Below are 24,900 nucleotides of genomic sequence, written 5' to 3' on the forward strand. Positions count from 1 at the left end.
AGCTGCTCAGTGGTTGAATGAGTCTTGAGTCTTTGTCGTAGATTACGTTTGCTTCTCAAATCATTTTTAAATTAGCCATTCGACGAACTGCTGTGTGTGCAGCACACACAGCAAAATACAGCAAGTTGTGTATCACAACTGAACAATGTTTTTCTATATGTGCATGCTCTCTTACTGCATTTTCAGGTGATCCCTTGGGTGTTAATGATGTCTGGCATTAAAGGAAACAAGTGCACATTTGTGAAACGAAGGCTGATTCTCTGGGTTTTATTGACCAACATCATACTGGTGCTATACTGCTTGACGAACACAAACCAAGGAAAGAACAGGTAAACAATCAAATCAATAAGAAAGCATTATTTTCTGGAGTTTAGTCCATTGATCTGTTTGCTTATGCTCATATTTTATTCACAGGGACACTCAACCAGGAACGTGTCCTCTCAGTGTGCAGTTTGCGAAGACAAATGTCAGCGTGCCTTCTCAAAGCACAAAGTCATTAGAGTGCTCCCCCAAAGTGAACATCATGTTCATGAAGACCCATAAAACTGCTAGTAGCACCATACTCAACATCCTCTTCAGATTTGGAGAAAAGCACAAGCTGAAATTCGCTCTGCCTGATGGCCGCAATGACTTCTTCTACCCGTCACCGTTCCTGTGCTCCCAGGTGAAGGACTACAGGCATGGAGACTGTTTCAACATTGTTTGTAACCACATGCGCTTTGACCATCACGAAGTAGCCAAGCTCCTGCCTCCGGATGCTGTGTACATCACCATCTTACGAGACCCGGTGGCTCTCTTTGAGTCGTCCTTCCATTATTACCACAGAGCAGTTCCTCTCACCTGGAGGATCGATGGAGAGAACAAACTGGCAGAGTTTTTAAACAATCCAAAGAGCTTCTACAGCTCTACTAGCTTCAACTCATTCTACCTGAAAAATATGCTCTTCTTCGACTTTGGTTTGGACAACAACCTCGAGGCAGATGATCCTCGTGTAATGAGGGACATTCATAACTTATCCAAACATTTTGATCTTGTGCTCTTCGCAGAATACTTTGAGGAGTCTCTTGTCCTGCTTAAGGACACACTGTGTTGGACCATGGAGGACATCCTGTATTTTAAACTCAACGCTCGCAGGAGCTCATCTGTGTCTCCTCTGACCCCTGAGTTGAGAGCCAAAGCTTTACAGTGGAACGGGGCGGACTGGAGACTCTACCAGCACTTCAATGCTTCCTTCTGGGCCAAAGTAGAGGCGTATGGGAGCGACAGAATGAAACGGGAGGTTAATGAGCTGAGGAGAAGGAATTCTGAGATGAGGGACATCTGTATCGAGGATGGAGGGGCAGTTGAGGCCAAACAGATTCAAGACAGCCGTTTCCAGCCCTGGCAGCCAGTTGGAGAGTCTTCTATCCTGGGGTACAATATGAAGACAAATATTGATCCGAAATTCAGGACAAACTGTAAGAAAATGCTCACACCTGAGATACAATACCTGTCAGACCTGGGCGTAAGCTTGTGGCTTACTAGATTATGGGGTTGGTTTAAAGATGCTGTTTTTACTGATTGACTAGAAATGTTTTCTGAAACACGTGTTTAGCAAATCTTTCAGTTTTCCTCAACGATGTATCCACCTCCTCCAAATAGGTAAAGGTTCTCTGATATCTGTACTCGCATCTGTTGCTTCTTATGTTGTATTTTTTAACATTGCGCACAACAAATGCTCAACCTGTTGTTCCAGTGGCTACTCTTGTCCGTGTTGAGATTTGCAACGCTAATGTTTCAGCATTATTGTGCAAAGCCTATTTGCTTAATTGTCCACTGCAAGCACAAACGTTTGACGACACCTGATGCTTTTTTTTTGTTTGTTGAATCTACAGTAACCGAACCAGGGTGTGATGTCAAACACTGAGCCATCAGTGGTTGTTATAGTGATGTTGACAGCACATGTTTCGAGTGAGACAGACAACGCAAGAGTGCTCCCTAGAGGCCTGAGGCTCAGATGCAGGTGGGAGCAATTAGTTTGAATAGTAACCTCATATGACCCTGTCATAGCAGTTTAAATGTCGACACCATCAATAGTAATAATGGTTTTGACAGGGTATTCTGTTCATTTTTACCTACATTTTGGCATGAACAAAATATTCATCAGTTGTATGATTAGAGTTTGGATTATGTTTGGTAAAAGATGGCAGCTATTGATGTTTGAATATATTACTTTGTTTTGGCCAGAACTGAATAATATTCTTTATAACTGATGGCTCTGGGTCTTCAGCATCAAGTAATACAGAGTATTCTGAGTAAAAGCATCATTATTTTATCTGAACAAACTATTATTTTTTATTACAAGGTCTGCATATAGAATCCATCCAAGATAGTCTTTCCTCTCTACAGTAGCCAATTGAAGAGACCCTGTGTACAGTACTTAATGCATGAGACTCATTATTTACTTCAAGACTCGTCTAGCAACAATATCAAAACTAGTACACTTTTGTAGATACACTGCTCTTTGTAAACTTGCTTGGGAACATTTTTGTAAACATACAAGTGTAATGATTGTTGTATGAAAAAATGCATTTATTTATAATATTTGTCCTTGAAGTAATGTGCCTTTTTGTTCAGGTATTGAAATGCAGACTTCTGTCTGCCCACAATGACATTGCATTCCCTTTCAGCCTTCTCTAAAATATTACACAAACCTGTTGTAAAAAAGTGCGACCTTGAAAAAACCTATAAAATCATTGATGTATGAAAAGGACACCATGCATCCCTTCATTGCATATTCAAAAAAAGTTGGCATACAAGCAGTAAGCAAATGTAAACTCAGTTTTACGAGACATAACTATTATGCAAAGCCTCTTGAATGTTTTTGAACTAAGCTACTCATTACATTTGTATATGCTATATCTACCTTAAGATGACAGAATGTGACATAGGTTATGTAAATACCAGTAAGTAAAATAATTGAATAATGAATGTGAAATGAATCTGCTTTGACACATGGATACCATATTAAGTATAATAAATAAAAACACTACAATATTCGGATTACATTAACACTTTTAATTTAACAATGTACAATCTGTAAGCAGAACGAACGCTTGATACATAACAGCTGTAAGGGGAGGACGAGGTGAACCATTGCTCCTTCTTCGTGGTGGTCTGGACAGTCAATCAGCTCCCACTGGGGTTGACTTGAAGCACATTGTCCATGTTGACTGATGTTTCATGCAGGTAACGTTACGGAGTCCAGGAAGAATGGATCATGGAAGTGTGACAACAGTTGCACTTCGGCCTCAGGTAACCCCGGGAGTCCTACTCTTCTTCTTTGTTCTCGTAATTGTGTTGGATGTGTTTCCATAGTTTCTATAATGAAACACGTATTAGATAACGTTAGAGATTTTATACAACACAGGTTGTCACCACGAACAGACGCGAAAGTTCGACTCGGCAAGCTATCTTAGCTTAACGTTAGCTCATGCTAGCGCCGCTTCGCCCTCTGCTCACAAGGTCAGGATTATACAGGCAATAAACCCCAAAAAGACACACTTACCCCGCGGTTTAATTGGTCAAAGACCGCGTCGCCAGCTTGGTCAAAGACTCGTTCAAAGAAGATCGCTCCAACCATGATGGTTACGGCGAAAGTGGACGTTCTCCTGAAGAGCAGATTGTAGACGGTTTTAGCCAGCGCCATGTCGGTGGATAGACGTACTGCGCAGGACCGGAAGTTGAGACACACTTGCCTGCACGCTTCCGGTCCTTAAGTTATTTGGTAGTAGGATATCCTTGATCGTTTTGTTTTAAGCTATATACTACGCGTGGTCTTTCAAACATCACAGAGGAGGACAGCCTGTTTCTACAATGGTTTGTGCTCGTTGCTATTTGAATTCAACACCCATGTAGATATGAAATAAAACGTTATTTGTTGTAATATTACGCGTGTGAGCTAACGTTATATATCGAGATGTAACAACACGACGGACGCATGTTGTGGGGTGTTAACGCTTGCTCTGTTGGGTCATCTGGGGACGTGTTTGTTCGAACAACAAGCTGCTCGTGTGCATGCTGCTATGTTTCTAAACCGCTTTGTATGTAGAAATGTAAGTCATACCCAGACACATTCAAAATACATGCACCGTCACTACTAACGCGGTAGATGGCAGCCATGGGCTTTTGTTGATTTGAGGTAGTTTCAGTCAGCACAGCTATTCACTCACCATGTGATCACGGTGCTTGTGCAAATGTATTTTGTATCTGTTCCTTGTCTTTCAGCTATTTAACAGGTGACCTCTTGTTGGTTTGAGCACATAACCTGCACCATGGGGAGGAGATACTACTGTGACTACTGTGACCGGTCCTTTCAGGACAACATGCATAACCGCAAAAAACATCTGAACGGTGTGCAGCATCACAGAGCTAAAAAGGCCTGGTATGACTACTTTAGAGGTGAGACCTCCGGACAAGTGCTCACAATTAAATCAAATTGCATGCTATATTTGTATGACGTTTTAGTTTAAATGTTTGTTTTTTAATTTACAAATCAAAAAGTTGTGTGTCTTTATTTTAATTAATACTTTGTACATTTTATTATTATATCATGACTGCTCACTTTATGATAGAAGATTATATAAATAACCAAGGACAACACTATCATTTTCTTTTTAGACTCTTCAGCCATCCTTTGTGATGAGCAAACAAAGAAACCCTGCAGGAAGTTTCTCCAAAAAGGTAAGGTTTGAATATACATTTACCCATTACACATTTACCAGGAATCTATATTATATAACCTTTTGTAATAATCACTTTGCCTGGCTTTTCTTTTTTAAAATTCTTTTAGGAATTTGTGATTTTGGTCCCAACTGCAGGTTTTCTCACATGTCTGAGGAGGATATGTTTAACTTAAAAAAACAGGCGGATGGTAAGCTGTACCCGAAGGGTAGTGCCGTCTACCAAAGCAATATCACACACATGAAATGCACATAACATTTGTAAATAACCTTTATAATACAATAATATGATCTAAATTAGTATTTAATAATGAGGTTATCATTTTACACTGCAGTCCCATATGTCACACAATCTCCACACAGTCTAGATTAATAGCTCAGATGTCATGCAGCAAAGGGCAAACATGCCAAGTAAGTTGGGTTATCACTTTCTCCAGCGTTAAACAAAAAATAACCAATATTATTCAAATACAAATTGTCGTTTTGTCCAGATGACTTGTGTGATATGTTGACAGGAGTGATATTACATTTCTTTCAGACGAAAGGCAGCAGAGAGAGGATTTTGCAGACAGAAAGATGCCCGGGCGGAGTATAGAAGAATGGCTCTCCAGAAGGGAAAAGAAGCAAACGCTCCTCGGTAGCAACGGGTGGGCGAATTCATTATTGTTTCATAGCTTATTCATACATGTTTTGCATTTCTAATGGATTTTCTGTGTTGATTTATAATTCAACTGTTCCACTATTTATCTCCGCAGAGATCTAAAAGATAAGGAAGACAGCGAAGAGGGCCAAGAAGAAAGTGACATACTTCAACAGCTCCTCTCCATCCCTGACCTTCCACCCTCTCTCCGACCTCCTCCTCCAGGCGGATGGAGAGTCAAAGTGAACACAGAATGGGGTTGAAAGATAATCACTTTGTCGTTCAAATCACTATTAAGCGGCTATGCCACATGAATGGTATAGAATACATATGTTATTAAGAGATGTCTCACATTTGTAATTGGCAGTTTGGAAAGAAGGTTTGAAACACAGGAATAAAATTAATTCTGAACATTCACTTAAAATGAGTAAAAGCTTTTTATTTACCCTAAACACGGCAAGTTAAATCTTAGAATAGTGATTTCCATACAAACAGTAAAAACCTGGCTCTGAAGTTGAGGGCTTTTATCTTTGAATCCTCCTCAGATTTACATTTCCAGTCATGCGGTCCTGAATGGAATGGAGGTTTTTTGAGCAGATGGAAATAATATTTTGTTTAATTTTAGTCCTTTGCTGCGTCACCAGGGTAATCATAAGTTTGATTTAATTATATTTCTAACCCACCCAGCTGAAAACACAATTTTACTTCCTAAATAGTAAAGATGGGAGAGTAATGATCTAGATTAAGTTTCATAATTACATTTTTTATAGTTAGAAAGTTTGTTGTTTTATTTTTTTATCAACCATCATAATGTATCATACTTGTTATTGGCCCTTGTATGTCCTCGATGAGGGATGATGCTGATATGTATATGTACCTAATCTAGTTTTTGCAAGAATCCTCATTAAATTGATATGATGGTTGCAACCTGCAACACACCACTAGATGTCTTACACACCCCACTGTGTAAGACATAGTTAAGGAAGGAATTAATACAACTAAAGTCAGTTGCTTATAACTTTTTTCACTTCTATTTTAACCCATTTTGTTCCACTGGGTTACACACACAGCACAGTTGTCCTCTGCCCTTGCTGCTGTTCGGCCCTACAACGACAGACATTAGTGTGCATGTTATTTTCCCCGAAAGCTCATTAAACGCTACGTGAAGTGCATCACTATATTACCACATCACACTATCAGATCTTTACATTTCGCCCCTCTTCATCTGAAAGTGTTGAATGAAGAATTTATTCAGAATTTCAGTCTGTTTTCCTCTCTATCCTAAAAAGCAAACCTCTGTACTTGAGCGTCCACAGTAAATGTTTTTCTTTTTTTCAGCTTTTATTTGCAACCAATGTCACATTTGCAAACAGAAAAACAAACGGACAGTTCCTTTTTAATGCCACAGTTTTTATTGGATTACATGCATCTAGACACCACTTACATTAGTGTATAATAGATGCATTAACCTCTAAACCTGCATTTACAGCTACATAAATTAAACAGTGCTTGCTATTCTCAATCTCAACATTAAAATTACGAGTAATGTCACACAGCAGGATGATACAAATAGTGACGAGAAGAGGGACTTTCATTGGAGGCGAGACAAGGATAATACATGTATACTTATTGGTACTTGAATTACTGTTGAGTCATTTCAATTCAAAAATACATTTACCATCAGATTCATTTTTTTTCAAAACTGAGGATTTTGTAAAACTGATTTCTAAAAATCTTTCTTTCGTTACTTTGAAGTCAAGGCATGAGAGTGCAGTTATTACTCTGAATGACAAAGGCACAGGACAGAAGACATCCACAGTCCAAATCAAATAAATAACAACAAGTAAGACAATCTGTCAACAGAGTGTACACAAATCTGCTCATTAAAGCACTGTAACATACAGAATAGGACACAGTAAGTGCTTATTTGTCTTAAAACGAGATGTTACACAATAACTACATTTTACATTCAGACACAACCCATATCTTGATATGTTCACATGAAGAGATAATGTGATGTTCATACATAAACAGCTACTATGTATGAGATAAAATATCAGTTTTATTGCCCGAATGATATCTGTTTCATACATTTTCTCTTGTGATCGAACTTTGATAAACTTTAAGATAAAAAGAGCAAGAAAAAATATATAGCATTTTGTAAAACTTGTCAAATTTGACAAATATTTTTGAAAGAAAGTAAGTGCATGGCATTAATACACACAATAACTTCTATCTGAATGTCCAGTCAACCTGGAAATTATATCAGAAACCTGATATTCTTTTGTACAATTTTTGTATTGTTTGTATACAAAACATTATGCTTACATTCATAATAAAAACACAGACTTAATGTATCACTTTTCCAAGTAAGAAAATATAATCATGTTATACTTTAAACACAATGTTGTTTGGTGGTCATGTGAAAGCCAGAAAACAACATCTTTCATGATATGTTAAATTATTGTTCACAGCATACTTCAAAGTATTTCGATTTTTGATATTGTCTGCACGTCCACAAAAATCGACATATACAGGAAAATGTCAAATTCTGCTTTTTTATTATTAACAATCACTATACAAATTGCATAATTATTTGAATACATACACTAGCGTTCAAAATTTGATCTTACACACATATAACACACATATTTCTACTTTAATGTACATGCAAGTGTGTTTCGTGTGAAATTAATATCCTTAATTTAAATTTTCTTTAAATATCATTCAGTTTTCTCGAAGCTCTAAACTTGTCATGGCTGACTTTAAACTCAGCTGGTAACTCAGGTCATACAGCAGATCTGTGTCTTGCCTTGTGTCTCTATGATTATTTATTGTGACTCATTTTGGTGCCTCAATGCATGTGTTATGCATTATTTTTTACATGTATTTTAAGTTGTGTGATCATCACTTGTCTTGAAGTCTGTTTTTTTAATGAATACCGATGCGCAAAATGTTGCCTGATATTTGTTTGAGGGATTTTGTGATCTCCATATGTGTTCTGCTTTACATTTTGACTTTATTGTTCACTTCAGTTTAATTATTAAACCTACATTTTTGGTCAAGGCTCAATCGGAGCTTCAAAACAAACCAATTCATGAAAATAAAAGACGACATCTTGAGAAATGGCCCGTGGGCTCAACTTACTTGAGTGCACAACATGGGTTTGAGGATCATAGGTTGTCACCTTTTCTTTTTCATTCTTTCGCCGAACTGTCCAGCGTGTTCCTGTGCTTTTTCACCAGTTTATTCCAATTGTTGGGCTCTCATTTTAATGGTTTGGAAAATGGTAAACTTTGGGACATTGACTTTTATTGTTCATATATTATTCATGTCTTTGTTTTTAAATTATATGCCTTTGGTCCGTGCTGGACCACCTTTACTTCATTTTAAGGTGAGCTATATATCCCCCACAGAATATTAAACCGTTTTTTTTATAGCAACTTATGAAAATAACAAAGCAGTGCACCTGACCAACTTATCATGATTTCATGACACTGTCTGCGTGTTGTCCTGAAGCTGTTTGATGTCTTCACAAGACAAAGAGTCTACAGCACGCTAGCAGCTCAGTGAGGCATAGCAGTGCTAAGAGCTAAATGCTAAAGTCAGCATGGCAGTACACCAACAATGACAATAATACTTATGTTTATTAGATATAATGTTTACCATGTTTTCCATGCAAGTTGAGTGAGCTAGCATGCTAACATTTGCCAAGTAGCACCAAGCACAGATTACAGCTGAGGTCAATTTGATTGTTGATTTCAGGGAATCCCCAAAGTTACGCCAATTCCTCCAGAGGCAATTCACTCCAAACCACAGACGTCAACGTCAAGGTGGCGCTAAAGGAACAAATCAGACGATCACCAAAGTAATTGGGGTTACTTAGGGAACCCTTGATGTCTGGGCCACACTTTGAGCCAATTCATTGAGTAGATAGTGAGATATTTCACAGAAAGAGTGAATGCGTTGATCGACCGCTGGCGTTGCAGGAACATTCAGGGGCTCACTGCAGTCAGTACAATTCATTCTCTGGGAATAATGAGCATCTGTTCAAAATGCTGTAGCATTCAATGCAACTGTAAAGTATTTCAGTTTGGGTCAATGTGATGAACTGACTGACAGATATTGCTATCATCAGAGCCACACAGCTAGCATGGCTAATATGTTGCAGAATACTTTAACTACTCAATTTAACAGATGTGTGTTTCGCATTAGTCAGGCTACTCTTTTGTTAAGGTTTAGACTACAGATGATGTGGGGTCAGCAAAGTATGTTAAATTGGTTGTGAGTTGGACTACAGGACTGAAAAGTTTAGACACAGATGTTGACTTAAAAGACACAGATTTTGCAGGAACCAGTCATCTATTGTTATGTTTTTGTCAGTGATTAAAAGCTACTTAATATGCAGCCCATCAACTTGTTTGTATTGCTTTATTACTATCATCAGTTATTCATCATTATTGGGTGCACTCTAAATGGTAGAGTTATAGTCAACAACAGTAATATGTTTTGATATATTAGATACAGCACAGCTATTATCCTACTACAGCACATACTTTTACAGTCTGCTTTCCAATCCAATTCCTTTTAATTATGATATATTCTTCTATTGAATACTAATCAGCCCTTGAAATGTTTTTCGTTCTATTTTTACCTTTATGCTTTTATTTGTGGTCATACAAAGCCACTGTGTGACATCATGTTGTCCCTTATAGAGAGAAGTAGTGACAGAATAGTCGTGGGTGATGGAAACATTGAGCAAAACCAAAAACAGCTTTTTTTTTTGGTTAATGTTTAAATTTCCATCGTCCTTCTTTAAATCTCTTTGTAACCAGCTGGTGTTGCATTTATTTCATGCCCCTGCGCAGCATTTGATTTGCTGCAATGAGCATAACGCTGATGATGAATGCAATGGCGAAGGCACAAATCAGGCTTTTACGCACACATGTGTGTTTTTCCTGTTGAGTTGGGCTCGCTGTGGAAAGATTTAGAAGAGATATTAGCACATCTAAGTGTCTCACCGGAGCTTTAAAAATGTCTGAACAATGTGTGAAAAAATAAATATGCATGTGACATACTGTCAATGTCCACATGGGACTCTGGACTGTTCAGGTGGTTCTCCTCAGTCATGATGATGTGCTCAATGTCTTTCATGGTGAGGTGGTCACGGAAAGTGTCGTAAAGAAGTCTCTTAAGCTCATCTACAGTCAGTTTCTGCATGTCACACTGGGGGGGACGTAAAACACCAAGAAAGGTGTAATTAGCAGAGGAAAAAGTCCTATTTCAAAGCCCCTCAGTGACGCAAATAAGCTGTAGGACATCAATAAATAAATAGTGGTTAGACAGGGTCGCTCATGGTGAACTAATCTACTTCATTATGCAATCAAATGCAAGGAAATGCATATGTGCATATATTACTTCAAGTGACGCACTGTAACTATCAGAGGGTTATACTATGGCAAGGCCATTTGGAAATGAGTTAATGAGAAAAGTCAGAGAAGCACATGGGAATATTATAATGTGATAATAATGTATTAGTTGTTTAAATGACTTGATTTTCACATTTATAATTTCTTCATCGTTCGTTAACTGAAACAGATCGCTCTGCATCACGTAACAACAGAAGTGCCAGAAGGGAAACTTACTTAAAAGAGGAAAGAGAATTGATTAAAGGACACTGATAAAAGAAAAGATCTAGACTCGATTGCAGATACTTATGTCAACATATACCTTCCAAAACACTGAATCGAAGTCGGCTCCGTGGAACTTATCAGGCATTCCAGCAGCAGAGAGTTTAGGACCAAGCAATGTGACAAATTCATCAAAGCCGACTTGACCGTCACCTGATGAAACAGACAGAAACACAAACCTGTCACTGTACAGCTCATATGTTGGATTATATGCAACAGTCTTTTGAACTTGCTGACAGACAGAGAGAGAGAGAGACATACCATCTATGTCAAGTCTTTGGATGATGACCTCCAGCTCCACCTCATTGGGCATGTAGCCCAGTGAGCGCATGGCCGTCCCCAATTCCTGCTTTGAGATGAAGCCATTCCCATCACGGTCAAATACTTTGAAAGCCTCACGGATCTCTGTTGGGAGCGGAGGGCAGAAATTACATTAAGAGCGGAGAGAAAGGAGCCATGGCACGTTAATATGGATTTATCATAATTTCCCACTGTGAGCAACAGCATGCTGGCTCAGATGAGAATGTAGTTTGTAGGATGTATGTACGCAATGTTTGTAGTGAGAGTGTATGATCCCTTAAAGCAGTTAGACATTGTGTTGAGTTAAGAATCCCAGGCAGTTACACTCAAAGTCAAAGCTCAAAAAGTATAATCCCTGTTTCAGACAAATGACTGTAGTTGAATGTTTCAGCACCGTGATGAGATACTAAATATATATAAAGTGGAAAGTGCAGCTCGGCAACAGCGAAGTAGTATTTTCCTACGTTGCATAAATAGAATGAATATATTAAGAGTTTATTAAGAATGTTTTTTAGGTTTGGTTTGGGGTTTGTTTGTCAGTTTGTCAGCAGGATCACAGAAAAGCGACTGGCCCCATTTTCATGAAACTTGGAGGAAGGATGTAGCTCAGGCCAAGGAAGAACCCATTCAAGATAGTCTTGGCCTTGGTCTGTTCTCTCTGAGTGGCCTGCTACTTCTATTTTGTGACCTGACCTGTTATATTATAAAATATATTTCGGTTGAGATCATAATGATGCAAAGTCCTTGTTAGTTATAGATGTATACTATCAGATACATTCACAGCCCACACCTGTTACAATGGCCAAAGCGCAATTGGTTGTGAAAGAAAGCAGCAAGCAGGTTCACATGTTTATAATTACCTACAAGTTTTGGTGAATAATCCATAAACATTGCCATCCTCACCCTGCATCACAGTATTCTGTTTGAAGTGGTAAAAGGGGCAGTTGCACATGAAAGGCACCGGACCTCTGTGGCTCTTTTTGATGTAGATCCTCATATATACAATTTATATTCAACGCTTGCTCAGTTGCATGTCATTAAACGCAACACGACATACAATTAAGAGAATTGCATGTTGAGGTTTTGAAATTATACCTACATCTAAATCATACATGAACAATGTACAAGCTGGCATGTTCATGTCCAACGCAAGACTGATATACTTGAAACAGAAAAGGAAAAGTGCGGAGAAGAACAAGGACATGAACATGGTCATCAACATAATTGACAATGGGACGAGGCACAGTCAGATTATGTCATCAAACATAAACTCACCACTACATTCAGTTTTACTGCTGCAAGAGCTTGTATGAAACTGACTGCTTCTACCATGGAGGACACTAATTTGCATGCAAGTAAGTGATTGGGAAAGCACCACCTGTGATTTGTTTTCAAGCCCACAAGTGGAGAAGACCCTATCATCCATCTTGTATACATGAATGGCTGAGAAACTGCAGTTTACAGTGAACCCAAAGTGGCAGACTTTAACCTTGTGGGTCGATAGAACTGTTGTAGTATGTATTTTTGTCTTTGGCGCAGTCGATGAGGTCTTTCTGAAAAAAGGACACTGTCTCGACCAAACCTTGACCTATCTGACACAACATATTTGTCTAAATTACAGCGAGCAGTGCGGTTAGAGTTTTTTTTTAATCTTCCTTCAGCACCAACCTAGAGTCAATGTCACAACCCCTGGCGCCACAGACAAATAATGAATTCACCGAGCCAGCTGAGCAGTGGCTGGACTACTGATGTTTCACTCCATAAGAAAGGAATATTTAAAAAGCAACAACAAATGTACAGATGAATCCACTCGGGATAAACTATGTCTCTGCTTCTCTGAAAAGGAGGACTTACATTCCATATACAATTATTACAAAACGTTCTCTCTTTATCATTCACCCTTCTCCATCACAGTATTTTAGCTTACTTACATATTTAAAAATGTTGTTTGATTTTAACATAGGACATTATAGTTTATATTTATATACATTTATCTTCCAAGAATTTAGAGAGGCAATATAGAAATCTTCACTTCCCATCGGCCCATATTTTGAAGATAATTTCTACTGCAATGCAGAAGCTCGACGCATAATGTGAACACCATATGGTGCAACCTTTGAATAACATCCCTGACACAGTGTCAACAAAAACTGATCACTAAAAGCTACACAAAGGTTATTATTCATCTGAGATTATCATGTCCGACTCGTGCATGTCATAGTTAGTAAATCTTTAGTGACAATAGTAGACCATATTGCACATGCCTGCAAACATACAAGCACAACACAGATGCATTTAGACATAGATACAGTGCATATACAAAGAGTATACATGTGATACGACAGAACCACCAATTATTGAACTGAAACTGACAGAAACTGGTAACTGATAAACATGTTGCGTTGCTGAACACATCCAACAGACGTTGCTCTGAGTCCTTGAGTCTGAACAGCCTGGTTATCTGAAGTCAGGCCCAAACCAGGAAAGTCCTTGTACTTTATTTTATTTTTTATTAATTCATCATTTCCCCAGCAGCAGCTAGTAACCAAGGTCTGTTTGAGCAAACCTGTTAGGGTTCATTCTGCTGGTAGGAGGAGAACCGTTTTAGATGATTCACTTAGTACCAACTTGTTTTACAATATTAGGTAAATCATTAATGTTGGTGTGAAATAAGAAATTGCTCAAGTCAGTGACAATAAGTTGGTTGTAAAAATGCAGTAAAATAGTGTCAGTGACTTGAATATTTTATGACCAATTTGTCACAAAATATTAGAGTGTCTTTCTTTGAGCTAATGGCTTTGACTGTAACACTGAGTCAAACTAAATACGTCATCAATGAGTCGAGTCAAGGGTAAAAACATGGCCACGGGTGTGTCCACTCTGACAAATATGCTCTTCCAGAATAAAAAAATAGGAAACAAATACTTTGGTAGATGTGTTAGAGGGGTCATGGACATGGACGTAAACATCACAAACACTCAGTTTGTGTAAAAATAACAAATCTGACAAGTAGCAGACTTAGCTGTGATTCTTTCGAGGGAGATCGTGTGAAGCTTGCAACATGTGTACTCACTGTTGACTTTGGGTACAACAAACTTGCAGTGTGTAAATCGGCAGAATGTAGCAACCTTTGTCAAAATGAGCAAATATATATATATTTTATCTGGTAATGTGAATTTCTTATTTCTTTGACAGGTGATGCATCATCTTACAAAGTATTAAAGGGTGCACAGAGGAAATATCCTTTTTTTTCTTTGTGGCACAGTAATATCTTCTATGTAATCCAGTGTATTCTGTGTTACAAGTGTTGGGACACTCGAGGCCAAAAGCAAAGGGCAAAGATTGATATTACAACAAACTGCCTTTTGAGTTTTCCCACACAACATTTTTTTAATACAGATTTTGCCATGCCACTACAAAATGAAATATTGACTGACAATTTCATGGCAGGTTAGATCAACAGCTGCCAAGCAATCATGATGCTGATTGTTTCCTGAAGAGCAAACCGGCTGTTTGATGTTGGTTTATTCTGCAATGTAGAGCGGTTTGTTTTAGCGTCTTTGACCTGATTTCCACCTTTGTCTTTCACTCGTCATCTTATTAAAGCAGGTGTTCTCCTCATCCGTCTCAGCTCACAGATTACTTCTTGGCTCAATCCCAGACTTCCCACGAAAGGACTTAAGCCCTCTGAAACTTTTAGGAGCTGCTATACAATTTGTGATACGCTTGAATTTATGTGTTCCAAACATCAAAGAGACACGTTTGCCAACCGTGAGATCTAAACCCGGAGCTTAAAAGTCTGCTGACCTTCCAAGTGAGCTAAAACAGAACATGAGGACCAACAGATCTTATTGACCTTTTTGACCGACGAGCAGAGTGATGCATGCTGGTTGTTGGTGCAGCTAAAAACATCCATGAAAATGGTCCATGACAAGGGTTGATGCCAAGAAGCCCTCTGCTGCACACTGGCAGCATGCCGCTGCCGCTGGCAACAGCAGAAAGGCCATTGAAGCTCGCTCACCTAAATAATTGGGAAAATCCAAAAAAAAGGCTTTACGCCAGAAGAAGAGTGTGGGAAACCAACACGGCATTTGGTGAGATGACACTGTTGTGCATCACTTTGATATCCTAAACCTTTCATTTGAATTTCAAAGGGGGTAAAAAAAATAATGTAAGTGTTTCAGTGGCCATGTTGTAATTAAAAGATACCCCCGAGGATACAGAGTAAAATGCTCATCATGCAGTAACGGTAAAATATTTAACTGTGACTAAACAGAACAGAAATATTTACTTAATGGTACATTGTAGTTAGCAATATTTTTCATCACATTCTGTTTGATGTTACATTTGATGTCCCTTTCTGAGAGGATGTGTTTCAAGACTGCAAAGTGATATTCCTCATTGTGACTATTTATACTGGTGTGTTTATCAAGGATGTGACTTTTCTTTTGAATGGACTTTAAAATGTTAATCTGGACGGGCACTTGGAGAGCGCAGACCTTCGTCAAGGCCGTTTCCATCAGTGAAAAATAATGCGGCGGTCCACCCTGTGATTTGTATCAGCTTGAAAATGTGATGAGTTCTTCCTTGGCTCATGCTTCAACCTTCCACAACGTTTAATATAAATTGGGCTAGTTCCTTTTTCTGTAATGCTTCTGACAAATAGACAAAAAACAACACAAACAAACCACCAAACTAAACCGAAGACATAACAACCTCCTGGGCAGAGACAATTACAACGTCTCAAAACATATCTCCGGATTCATCAAAGTTTTTGAAATTGTTTCTAAAAAGAGCTCCTCTGTTTTTCTGCCTAATCGGTCACTTGCCAAACGGTCAGTTTCGGTGGAACCAGAAGGTTCTGTGAATTTGCTAGAACCGGTAACTGGACAGAAAATACATGAAGCAGAGCTGGTGTGCATCGATCCTTTGCATTAATGTGTGAGGTTCAGGGGAAACAAGTGTTGTCTTTATAACCAGGAACACAGTTATCCTTGAGGTTATCCTTGAGGAAAGAAGCCCGACAGTGATTGTCCAGTTCTCTGCAAAGATCCCTCTTCACCCTCAGTAACGATGAGGACATTGCTCAGGAAACAGTAATAGAGTTAATACAGCAGGAGGTAGATGAAGAGGTCTCTTTGCTCCGCAGGAACTGAAGAGAAGAGAATAACAACAGGCAGTCTCCAGTCGCCAAAGTTGCTGTGTGCGCATGCATGGACTTAACTCACAACACTATTCACAATAGGTTTGGTCTTATAACCGGCACCACATCATGAAGCTCATATCAGATCTCAATACAGTTGTTTCTAATCCAGATGAGCTACTGTATTTTCTTTGTCTCGTCACATTAAAAAACTGAACATCGGTTCACACGGGAAAGGGGAGATTCATGCATCATCACTAATAACAGGATATTTTGGGTCAATCCAAGATGATGTTGCCCGTTGCTGTGATGAAAGAGGATGTAAATAAAACAATTGAATAGATTCTTAAATCAGGAATATTTTTCACTAGCAGTCTAGAGGTGAAGAAATATTACAAACACCACTTGCCCAAACAAACATTCTCCTTTTTAGTGAGCAGTGTTTAGGATTTAATGGGATCTAGCGGCGAGGTTGCAGATTTATTGAAACTAAATGATTTCCACTCTGCTCCTCCCTGTGTAGAAAACCTACAGTGACCTTTGGGTAATGTCAAAAAACAAACAAACATGAAAGGCCGTCTCTCGAGCCAGTGTTTGGTTTGTCCATTCTGAGCTACTGTAGAAACAGGGTCAATATTAAGGGCTAATGAAAACGTAACAATTCTTAGCTTCAGGTGATTATTCACTAATGGAAACCTAATAATGAATGGATATTATGGATACATAATAATGAATAAAACTGCTTTGTGTCTATTGTGTGCGCTTGTGTCTGCTGCTGTGATCCTGCAATTTCCCCAGTGTGGGACTAATAAAGGAATATCTTATCTTATTTTTTCTTATTCCATTTCTGCCATTACACACCCTAAAATCCTACACCCTGATCCTCTAAAAATACAAAAACGGTGGGGTTGTGTGTGTCACAAACTCAGGTAATGTGACAAGGAGGGAGTCCACTGAATGTTATGCTTAAAACCAAACATAATGAATCATCCTAAGGTTCACTCACACGAGAGGAGTGTGTAGATCAGCAACGTCAGCGATTGAAAGCGGCGCACGGGTTTGTGGCGTATGAGCTGTGAAGCTGTTGAAGGTGATGCAGGGTGGGCGTCTGCGGGAGCGAGTGAGACAGACGGTGAGCACATGTACCGGGCTTTTAGAGCCCGGAAGGCCCGAGTGGGCGTAATGGAGCTAACGGCCCTCCCATGTCAGCCAACTGCCTGTTGAGCTCGGCCTGCACAACCAGGACAGAGGGCCGGGGCGTCACATCTGTTCCTTAAATGAAGTGTTTTTTCTTATTAAAAGAAAACTCATTGAGGTAGTTACAGAAGAATGTTTAGAGGATAAAAAAGAATCATCACCGGGAGATGAATCAGCCTCTTTTCATTAAGATAGCGCCCGTCTCGGGTGGTTACAATAATAACGATATGATGACACCCAGGACATCCTTCGTCCTGTTATTGGAGGGGATTTTTGTTTACCAGAGGCTACAAAAATAAAAGTGCTGTACAGCTCAGAGGGCCCTAATGGAGAACAAAAATAGGTCGACACATCATACCAATAATGTCAGAGGACCGCAAATGTACAAATGAATATAAGGGCTGTGAAAATACTACTAATTTGTGCAGCAACTGTTATCAACACGATTATCTTAAAAATCCAACTGATGTTTCTGGCTGACTATAAACCAAAAAGTGCAAAAGCAAAAAGCTCACATCAATAATAGTCAAAGAGGAATTTATTTAGATTTGTATGCTACTAGATTTTTAATTAGGTAACTACAGTAGCGTGATAGGATTCAACTTGTATGGATGCTAAACACTGTACTAATTTCCTCATTTATACACACCTGATTTAATCAGCACAAGCAAAGGTATTTTACAAAATAACCACACAAATGTCAGAGGGGTCACACTGGGTAAACACAGTCTGCGTGAACTGAATTAGTCAAAAATACAATATGATGACTCACGATGCGACAAGACATGATACACCAAAGAGCACTGTGTTGCACCTGTGCAGCGTCTTATTACAACACAGACACACAATAAAAAAGATCAAACACAGCATCATCCCAGGTCCCACACATTAACACCTCCTCTTGGATTTACTGCACCTTCACATCATTACATTTACATACAACACGCCGTCACCAGAGACGACATGCCCCACGAGCCCTGCAGCTAAAGCGGCTCCTGCTGTCAAAAAAACATTAAATACTTCCACTACCTGCAGCTTTCCGCAGGCTGAGGTGAAATTATGTTACGTGTTCATTTGTGGGGAATTAAATAATTACTAACAGCCAGAGCTTGACTTTATTACCAGCCGTGACAGCGTGTGGATTTATTGCCACGATAGTGTCACAACCAGGTGTGTAGTTCAAAGAACGCTGTTGTCTGAGAACAGATGTCATCAGATACAATCCTGATGATATAATAAAACAATGTTAACGTTAAAACCAAGGAAACAGGCTGATTAACACTCTTTTTAACGGTGTTTTCTAAAAAGACGGAGGTGCAGCTATGTGAAATTAGCCCAATGACTTTGTCAGGTTATTGTATATGCTGCAGCCTCAGATTGAAACCTTGTGGGGAACTTGACCTGCGGCTCTTCTAATCTCTCAGTTTTACTGAAAGACAACAGTGGCAGATTATATTTTTTGTCCAGGTTTTCATAGCGTAACACTTGCTTTCTTTCCAAGTGCATCCCAATTTAGTAGGATGAAGTCAACAGACAGGAACGGGGGAGCGTAAGGACACTCATAAAGCACATCTTGTAACAGTGGTAAATTACGTTGTTTGTAACTACGAAGGTGACAACCGCAATGACCAGTCATTTCTCATTGACCGGTCATTCATCATTGACCAGTTATTTATCATTGACCACAGAAGAAGTCGCAATAAACTAAAGCAAAGATGGACGTGTCATGTCTGTTGCTTTTTAACCTTGTGCTTGTTAGTTTGCTGTGAAATAAAATCACTGTGTATGTGTGAAGAACATCTAGTCATTGCATATCTGACCTGGCAAATATCACTCTGTATGCGGACAGTATGTTTACAGATATAGAGGCCTCACAGCTGCAACTCAGTAACACACACACGCAGAGCACACATTTACAAGTAATTTGACAATGTTGCTGCAAAAAAAACATTCGATTTGTAAGCACAAAGACGACAGCTTTGCATACAAAGTGGGAGACTACACTTCGCCACAATGCCTGACGTCTGGGGGATTCTCCTGCTGGCTGTGATCTATAAATACTGTTCACATCCTCTGTCAGTGATGCACCAAGGAGTGATACAAGCGCGAAGAGACCTCCAAGAGTTTAACTGCCGGGGAAGTCATGACTGTTGAGCCATAAAACGAGAGTCTTATCAGTTTCAACACATGTGCAGTTTGAGTGTTTGCCAGCTTAATGTAAGTTATGACATGTGTTTTAGTACTTGTAATATTGACACGGGAAGATCTTATTTCAAATAGGACATTTGTTATAATTATTATATATTTATTTAATGGGTTCATGTCAATTATTTCTGACCATGGTAATTTACATTGAGTCTAATCATTCAGAATATTTATACAGATCACCCTTACATCACATGAACTATATGTGCCTCCACATAATGACACGATTAGACACACAACACACTCCGTCACCAGAGACGTAGAGGACATGCTCCACAAGCCCTGCAGCTAAAACAGCTCCTGCTGTCAAAAAACATTAAATACTTTATGCTTTATGGACATTCGTCAGTGTAATTATTCAAGGTAATGGAGAAATGTCAATGCATGTTGGTCAAAGTATCATAGATCCATTCAGTAATAGTTCATGCATAATGGGCAGAACTTGGCTCTGGACAATGCTTTTCATATTGCGCTCGTTAAATGGGGATACACTTGGCACAGCACAATGTCCACATATTTGCAAAATGATGCTCTGTGAGTATAACTCTTTCACACATGGGTAAACACGCATAAAAGTGAAATGGATATGTTGAACAATGAAAAGGTTTGGATGAGATATTATGTATAATCTACCATCCATAAGCAGAGGCCTTTGTACAGTTGCTTGCTCAGTATGTATTGAATACGAATCAGGGTTTATGACGACTACATGACACAAGAGCGAAGGAAAGCGCAGGAAGCGTTGCCGCTGACCGGCCCACCCGGGCAGCCATCTGTTCAAAAAACATTCCCTGGAAACCGTCTCTTCACGAAGAGATGTGAGTACTTAATCAGCCTCCCTAAAAGTCACTCAGTATACACAGCAGTGACTCCATTCAGTGTGTATTTAATCCTGCCTGTGTGCTACAATTTATAGAGATGTATCTACATATTGTAGCCGATGTCTAATGTAGTTATGGTAAATACAGTTAATGTTGCAGATATAATTGTGATCCACATACAACGTCAGATTAATGATCAGAGACGGCTGGATTATAAATATTTTCAGATCATCTTTGTCTCGAGCGTGCCACTGACTAATTATTATGGGTAATTGTAAACATTTAATTAATCGATGCATTTAAAATGAAATCTGTAAAATTATTTGCATTTAATCCTCTTTAAATGTGCCAGTAAATAATTAATGCATCTTTTTTTTTAAATGATGAACAGTGTCTTTCTTTTTCCTTCCTATTCTTCTTTAATTTTAAATAAATATAATATATCAAACAAATCCAACAAGACACATGTCAAATGAAATTGAGTTATCCATCGAGAAATACATTTTAAAGAGAAAACGTTTTCAACTTCATCATTCAATAAAGAAACTTTGAGTTGAATTCAAGAGCAGCAGTTGCTGGTTGCTAAAATATCAAAGTGTCTGATAATATCATTAACGGCCTGAAGAAGTTGAATCATTTCTGTAGCATTGTTCTTTCGTTGTTTGGTGTTCAAAAAGATACAATAAACCAGCATAAACCAAAATGTATTGAAGTGACCAGAAGATAAGTCATGATGATAAGCAACGTAAGATGATTCTTACATTTCTGTCAGAAATGTAGTCGTCTGTATTTAATGTCCAATAAATTTTCATTTGGTTGGTCTGGATTCTGAAGTCAAAATAAGGACACACGTGTAGTAAGTGTACATAAAATAAGTGCATTAATGGTGCACCATCACTGCACTTATCTCAGTGTCAGTTAATGTAGTCATCTCTTAAAGCTTGATATATGTGTAGCAGTTCAGTCACAGTGATTACAATAATCTATTTCTCAGATGATCCCAAATTACACTAGCTATACGCACACCTTACTGGGAAAAAGATATTATCATAATCATAAATATGATTAGGGAGAGTAATTACATGGGTTGAGCAATTAGGGAACTTCTGCCCTGCAGTAATTAAAGATGTTGGGGATGAAACAACATGTATCGGCTGTTTTGCAAACCTCTGAGAAACACTGGACGGACTGCAGTGCTGTTCAGAGACCGACAACTGCAGCTCCCACGCTGTGCGTGAAGGTGGAGCAGTTGTACGGTCAAGGGCAGCTTGTCAGTAAGTGGGAGGTTGCTGATTCAGTCTGTATGAGCATCTGTAAGTGGAAGACGTTCATCTGAAACTCTCACACCTCCCTCAACAGCCACAAGCGGAGAGCTCTGTAACACACGGTTGGAGCTGCTTGGTGACATGAGGCAGAGTCCTGGTCACCCTGGGCACTGCCGAGGTGCGAGGCCATGTAAATGAAGCTGGCGCATTATGTGCTCAATGAATCTTCCCTGAGTCAATACAGTCACGGTTGAATCGTCTGTCTCTGTTCTGTTCTGAATATTTAATAGCTTTCCATCAGTAAACTACATTATGAAAAGACTTCTCCGTTACTTGAAAGGCTGTGTCGTCTACAACTGCGCGCGGCATCTCATGCAACACACAACACTCAATTGTACTGTTGCTCTAAATTCTTGCTTTTTCATGGCCAACCTTTTAATTAAATTTATGTCGTCATTGCAGATAGTGGTTTCTCAATGTCAAATGAGGGGCTCAAAGGAAGGGCAGGCAGCCACTTGTGGGCGCGGGCAACCTGCAGACAAAAGAAAGGGAAATGGAATTCCCTCTGAATAAAAGACTTGGTGATATCAAATCTGATCGGAGTTATCTCTTTATTGTAGTCTGCCAGGCTTTGCTCCAAATCACTGCCAGATGTGCTTTCTCACTGTGAGGACCATTTGATCAAAACAAAACCTCCTTCTTCACAGCATATGCACTACGGCTTCTATTGAAAGAGCGATCATAATGCTCTAATGAATCTTTTAGATGGCCTAATTGCAACACTCTCCTATGAATGTTTTTTTTTTTTTTTAATTAATCAAAGACGAAATACATCATACAAACCGGAAAGAGGTGAGAGGATTTCATTCAAGTCTCAAAATGAATCAATCTCTTATCTCATATCTGAGTTTAATATGGGATGGACTTTCTAGAAATTATAATACAATCTTTATTTTTTATAGTTATACGTTTCCCTCCAGCCCTTTTCTCTATGTCAGGCTGCTCTTTTGTTGTGCAAATTTCAAGCATTGTCCGTCTGAGTCTAAAGACTTGTCTCTTGGCTCAAACACAAACATCTTACAGTAAGTGAAATCCATGCAGTGCAGATCAGTAACAGGTGCCATGCAGCCAGGAGACATATCACAATGGGTTCACGTTTATGCAACGTGACACGTGTGGAGAACTTGGCATATGCTGAAAATCAGAAGGGTTATTATCTTATTGCTAGTACTATTAGAGGATGATGTGACATTTTAAAATATGCAAAAAGAAAGGCAGTCGAAGATAAATGTAGATATACAGTTATGTATCCTAGATTTGAATAAACATTTAAACCTTAAACATAATGAAAAAAATCTGCACTGCTGATCTTTTTTTTTTAAATTTTTTTCTTTTTCCAAGCACATGTTAGCGTCCATGTCACATGTGGATGAGGAGAAGCAGCGCACACCGCGTGGAGCTCTCCCGGGTCCTGAACTGGTTTGTCAGGTGGACGTTGCATCTCGATGCAACAACTCTTCAACATCACAACCAGCGCATGCGAGACTCACCTTCCACCTCATCCTCGGGCAGGATAACGGGGGTCCGGTAGGTGAGGACATCTGGAATAGTGCAAAGTCCCTTGTACATGAACCTAGTGGTCACGGCACGCACTGGCATTTCTGCGAGAGAGGACCAACTGGGTCGCGAGCTTCATATATCCTATAGCTCTCCGGAGTTTTGAGACAGACCCGTTGCTACTGTCTTTGATGAGCACAATCTCAAGCAACTGGAACAGGAGCTCCCCCCTCTGCGCAAAGTTCAACCCTCTTCGTGTTTTCCAGATCTTTTCCCCCCGATAAGACTAATCTTATCGCCTCGCAATGAGCTGCGCGTTTAACCAAGAACGTGAGTCGCTTTTGGTTTCAATGTAACCGATTCTATGGCGCAAAATACGGAATACCATTTGCGCCTTAAAATACATAAAATTAAAACTTTTACTTAATCGCTGATGTGAAAATGAAGTCAAACAGGCTACTTTGCCTTGAGTAGCTCCTGCGTTAAAAAAAACAACCAGATTATGCAAACAAATCGGCAATTACTCGACCTTTTCGCTGTCGGTGATTTCCTACAACTCGTCTTGTTCTTTTAAACTGTCTATTTCCGACACAATCTGCTTCACTTTCCTCCCCCGTGACTGCATCTTCTTAGGAAGAAAAAAAAAACCGATACAAGAAAACGGCAGCCCCGATGAGCTGATACTATCCGGTAAACAAGGTGCAAACAAAATCCTGTCACATTTATTTTTTTTCCTGAAGAGCAGCTTCGAGGGATTCCTGGGTGACCCCCTTCTCATCTGATTCAGACACGCTGCATGAGGCAGTGATCCTCTCTCTCTCTCTCTCTCTCTCTCTCTCTCTCTCTCTCTCTCTCTCTCTCTCTCTCTCTCTCTCTCTCTCTCTCTCTCTCTCTCTCTCGCTTCAGCTGTCTGTTCCAGTCTTATTGGGCTCTCACAAAGCGCACGCACGCACACGCGCGCGCGCGGACACACACACACACACACACACACACACACACACACACACACACACACACACACGCACACACATTTACTCGCACACACCCACGCACACTGCCTCCGTCACAGCGCAGTCTATTGACCGTCTCCAAATTATAATGGGATTATCTTCATTTTTTTGCATTGTGATTGGCCGTTAAAACAAATCTGAATTACAAGAATACATTGAGGCAAATATAAAAGCTTGCATGTTGCATAGCTTCATCAAACAAAGTAAGAAGTGTCACAACAAGTGAGGCTCTTGAGCTCTCAGCCGGCTGGAGGCTAAATGTAAAAAATTAAAATCTGAGCTATGATTTGGAGAGGCTCAAAGGGAACAACCATCAGAGACCAAAGGCAGCCAAATCAATCAAATTAAGTT

General features: G+C 39.3%; 4 protein-coding genes across 5 annotated transcripts; 2 read left to right on the plus strand and 2 right to left on the minus strand.

Annotated features, from left to right (window-relative positions):
* Positions 1 to 207: 207 nt before the first annotated feature.
* Positions 208 to 1,564, plus strand: gal3st1b (galactose-3-O-sulfotransferase 1b). Its single transcript, XM_068574169.1, has 2 exons — positions 208 to 329; positions 415 to 1,564. Exons 1-2 carry the CDS (start codon positions 208 to 210, stop codon positions 1,562 to 1,564), a joined length of 1,272 nt encoding a protein of 423 aa, XP_068430270.1.
* Positions 1,565 to 3,042: 1,478 nt separating this feature from the next.
* Positions 3,043 to 3,713, minus strand: uqcr10 (ubiquinol-cytochrome c reductase, complex III subunit X). Its single transcript, XM_068574123.1, has 2 exons — positions 3,548 to 3,713; positions 3,043 to 3,360 (listed from the first exon to the last, which is right to left on the minus strand). The coding sequence occupies exons 1-2, from the start codon at positions 3,686 to 3,688 to the stop codon at positions 3,310 to 3,312; spliced, it is 192 nt and encodes a 63-aa protein (XP_068430224.1). The 5' UTR covers positions 3,689 to 3,713; the 3' UTR covers positions 3,043 to 3,309.
* On the plus strand, positions 3,364 to 6,194 carry zmat5 (zinc finger, matrin-type 5). 2 transcript variants are annotated; one of them, XM_068574122.1, is made up of 6 exons: positions 3,364 to 3,504; positions 4,267 to 4,440; positions 4,660 to 4,722; positions 4,832 to 4,912; positions 5,260 to 5,368; positions 5,477 to 6,194. In XM_068574122.1, the coding sequence occupies exons 2-6, from the start codon at positions 4,314 to 4,316 to the stop codon at positions 5,622 to 5,624; spliced, it is 528 nt and encodes a 175-aa protein (XP_068430223.1). In that variant the 5' UTR covers positions 3,364 to 3,504; positions 4,267 to 4,313; the 3' UTR covers positions 5,625 to 6,194. The 2 variants fall into 2 exon arrangements, with proteins under 2 accessions (XP_068430223.1, XP_068430222.1); XM_068574121.1 differs by lacking the exon at positions 3,364 to 3,504 and adding an exon at positions 3,525 to 3,858 and having other exon boundaries at positions 5,477 to 6,188.
* Positions 6,195 to 8,881: 2,687 nt separating this feature from the next.
* On the minus strand, positions 8,882 to 24,312 carry cabp7b (calcium binding protein 7b). The gene is made up of 5 exons (XM_068574120.1): positions 23,533 to 24,312; positions 11,313 to 11,456; positions 11,092 to 11,204; positions 10,440 to 10,587; positions 8,882 to 10,336 (listed from the first exon to the last, which is right to left on the minus strand). Exons 1-5 carry the CDS (start codon positions 23,639 to 23,641, stop codon positions 10,209 to 10,211), a joined length of 642 nt encoding a protein of 213 aa, XP_068430221.1. The 5' UTR covers positions 23,642 to 24,312; the 3' UTR covers positions 8,882 to 10,208.
* Positions 24,313 to 24,900: the final 588 nt, after the last annotated feature.

The sequence above is a fragment of the Clinocottus analis genome, unplaced genomic scaffold (assembly GCF_023055335.1).
Source record: "Clinocottus analis isolate CAN_PGR_092001 unplaced genomic scaffold, fCliAna1.0.p SCAF_13, whole genome shotgun sequence".
NCBI lineage: Eukaryota > Metazoa > Chordata > Actinopteri > Perciformes > Cottidae > Clinocottus > Clinocottus analis.

Coding starts and splice junctions, on each gene's coding strand:
- gal3st1b (XM_068574169.1), top strand. CDS start 208: ATGTCTGGCATTAAAGGAAACAAGTGCACATTTGTGAAACGAAGGCTG. Junction 330..414: donor ACAAACCAAGGAAAGAACAG/GTAAACAATCAA, acceptor TTTTATTCACAG/GGACACTCAACCAGGAACGT.
- uqcr10 (XM_068574123.1), bottom strand. CDS start 3,688: ATGGCGCTGGCTAAAACCGTCTACAATCTGCTCTTCAGGAGAACGTCC. Junction 3,361..3,547: donor TTGACCAATTAAACCGCGGG/GTAAGTGTGTCT, acceptor GTTTCATTATAG/AAACTATGGAAACACATCCA.
- zmat5 (XM_068574122.1), top strand. CDS start 4,314: ATGGGGAGGAGATACTACTGTGACTACTGTGACCGGTCCTTTCAGGAC. Junction 4,723..4,831: donor CAGGAAGTTTCTCCAAAAAG/GTAAGGTTTGAA, acceptor AAATTCTTTTAG/GAATTTGTGATTTTGGTCCC. Junction 4,913..5,259: donor CTTAAAAAAACAGGCGGATG/GTAAGCTGTACC, acceptor CATTTCTTTCAG/ACGAAAGGCAGCAGAGAGAG.
- cabp7b (XM_068574120.1), bottom strand. CDS start 23,641: ATGCCAGTGCGTGCCGTGACCACTAGGTTCATGTACAAGGGACTTTGC. Junction 10,588..11,091: donor TCGATTCAGTGTTTTGGAAG/GTATATGTTGAC, acceptor CGTCCCCCCCAG/TGTGACATGCAGAAACTGAC. Junction 10,337..10,439: donor GTCCCATGTGGACATTGACA/GTATGTCACATG, acceptor ATCTTTCCACAG/CGAGCCCAACTCAACAGGAA.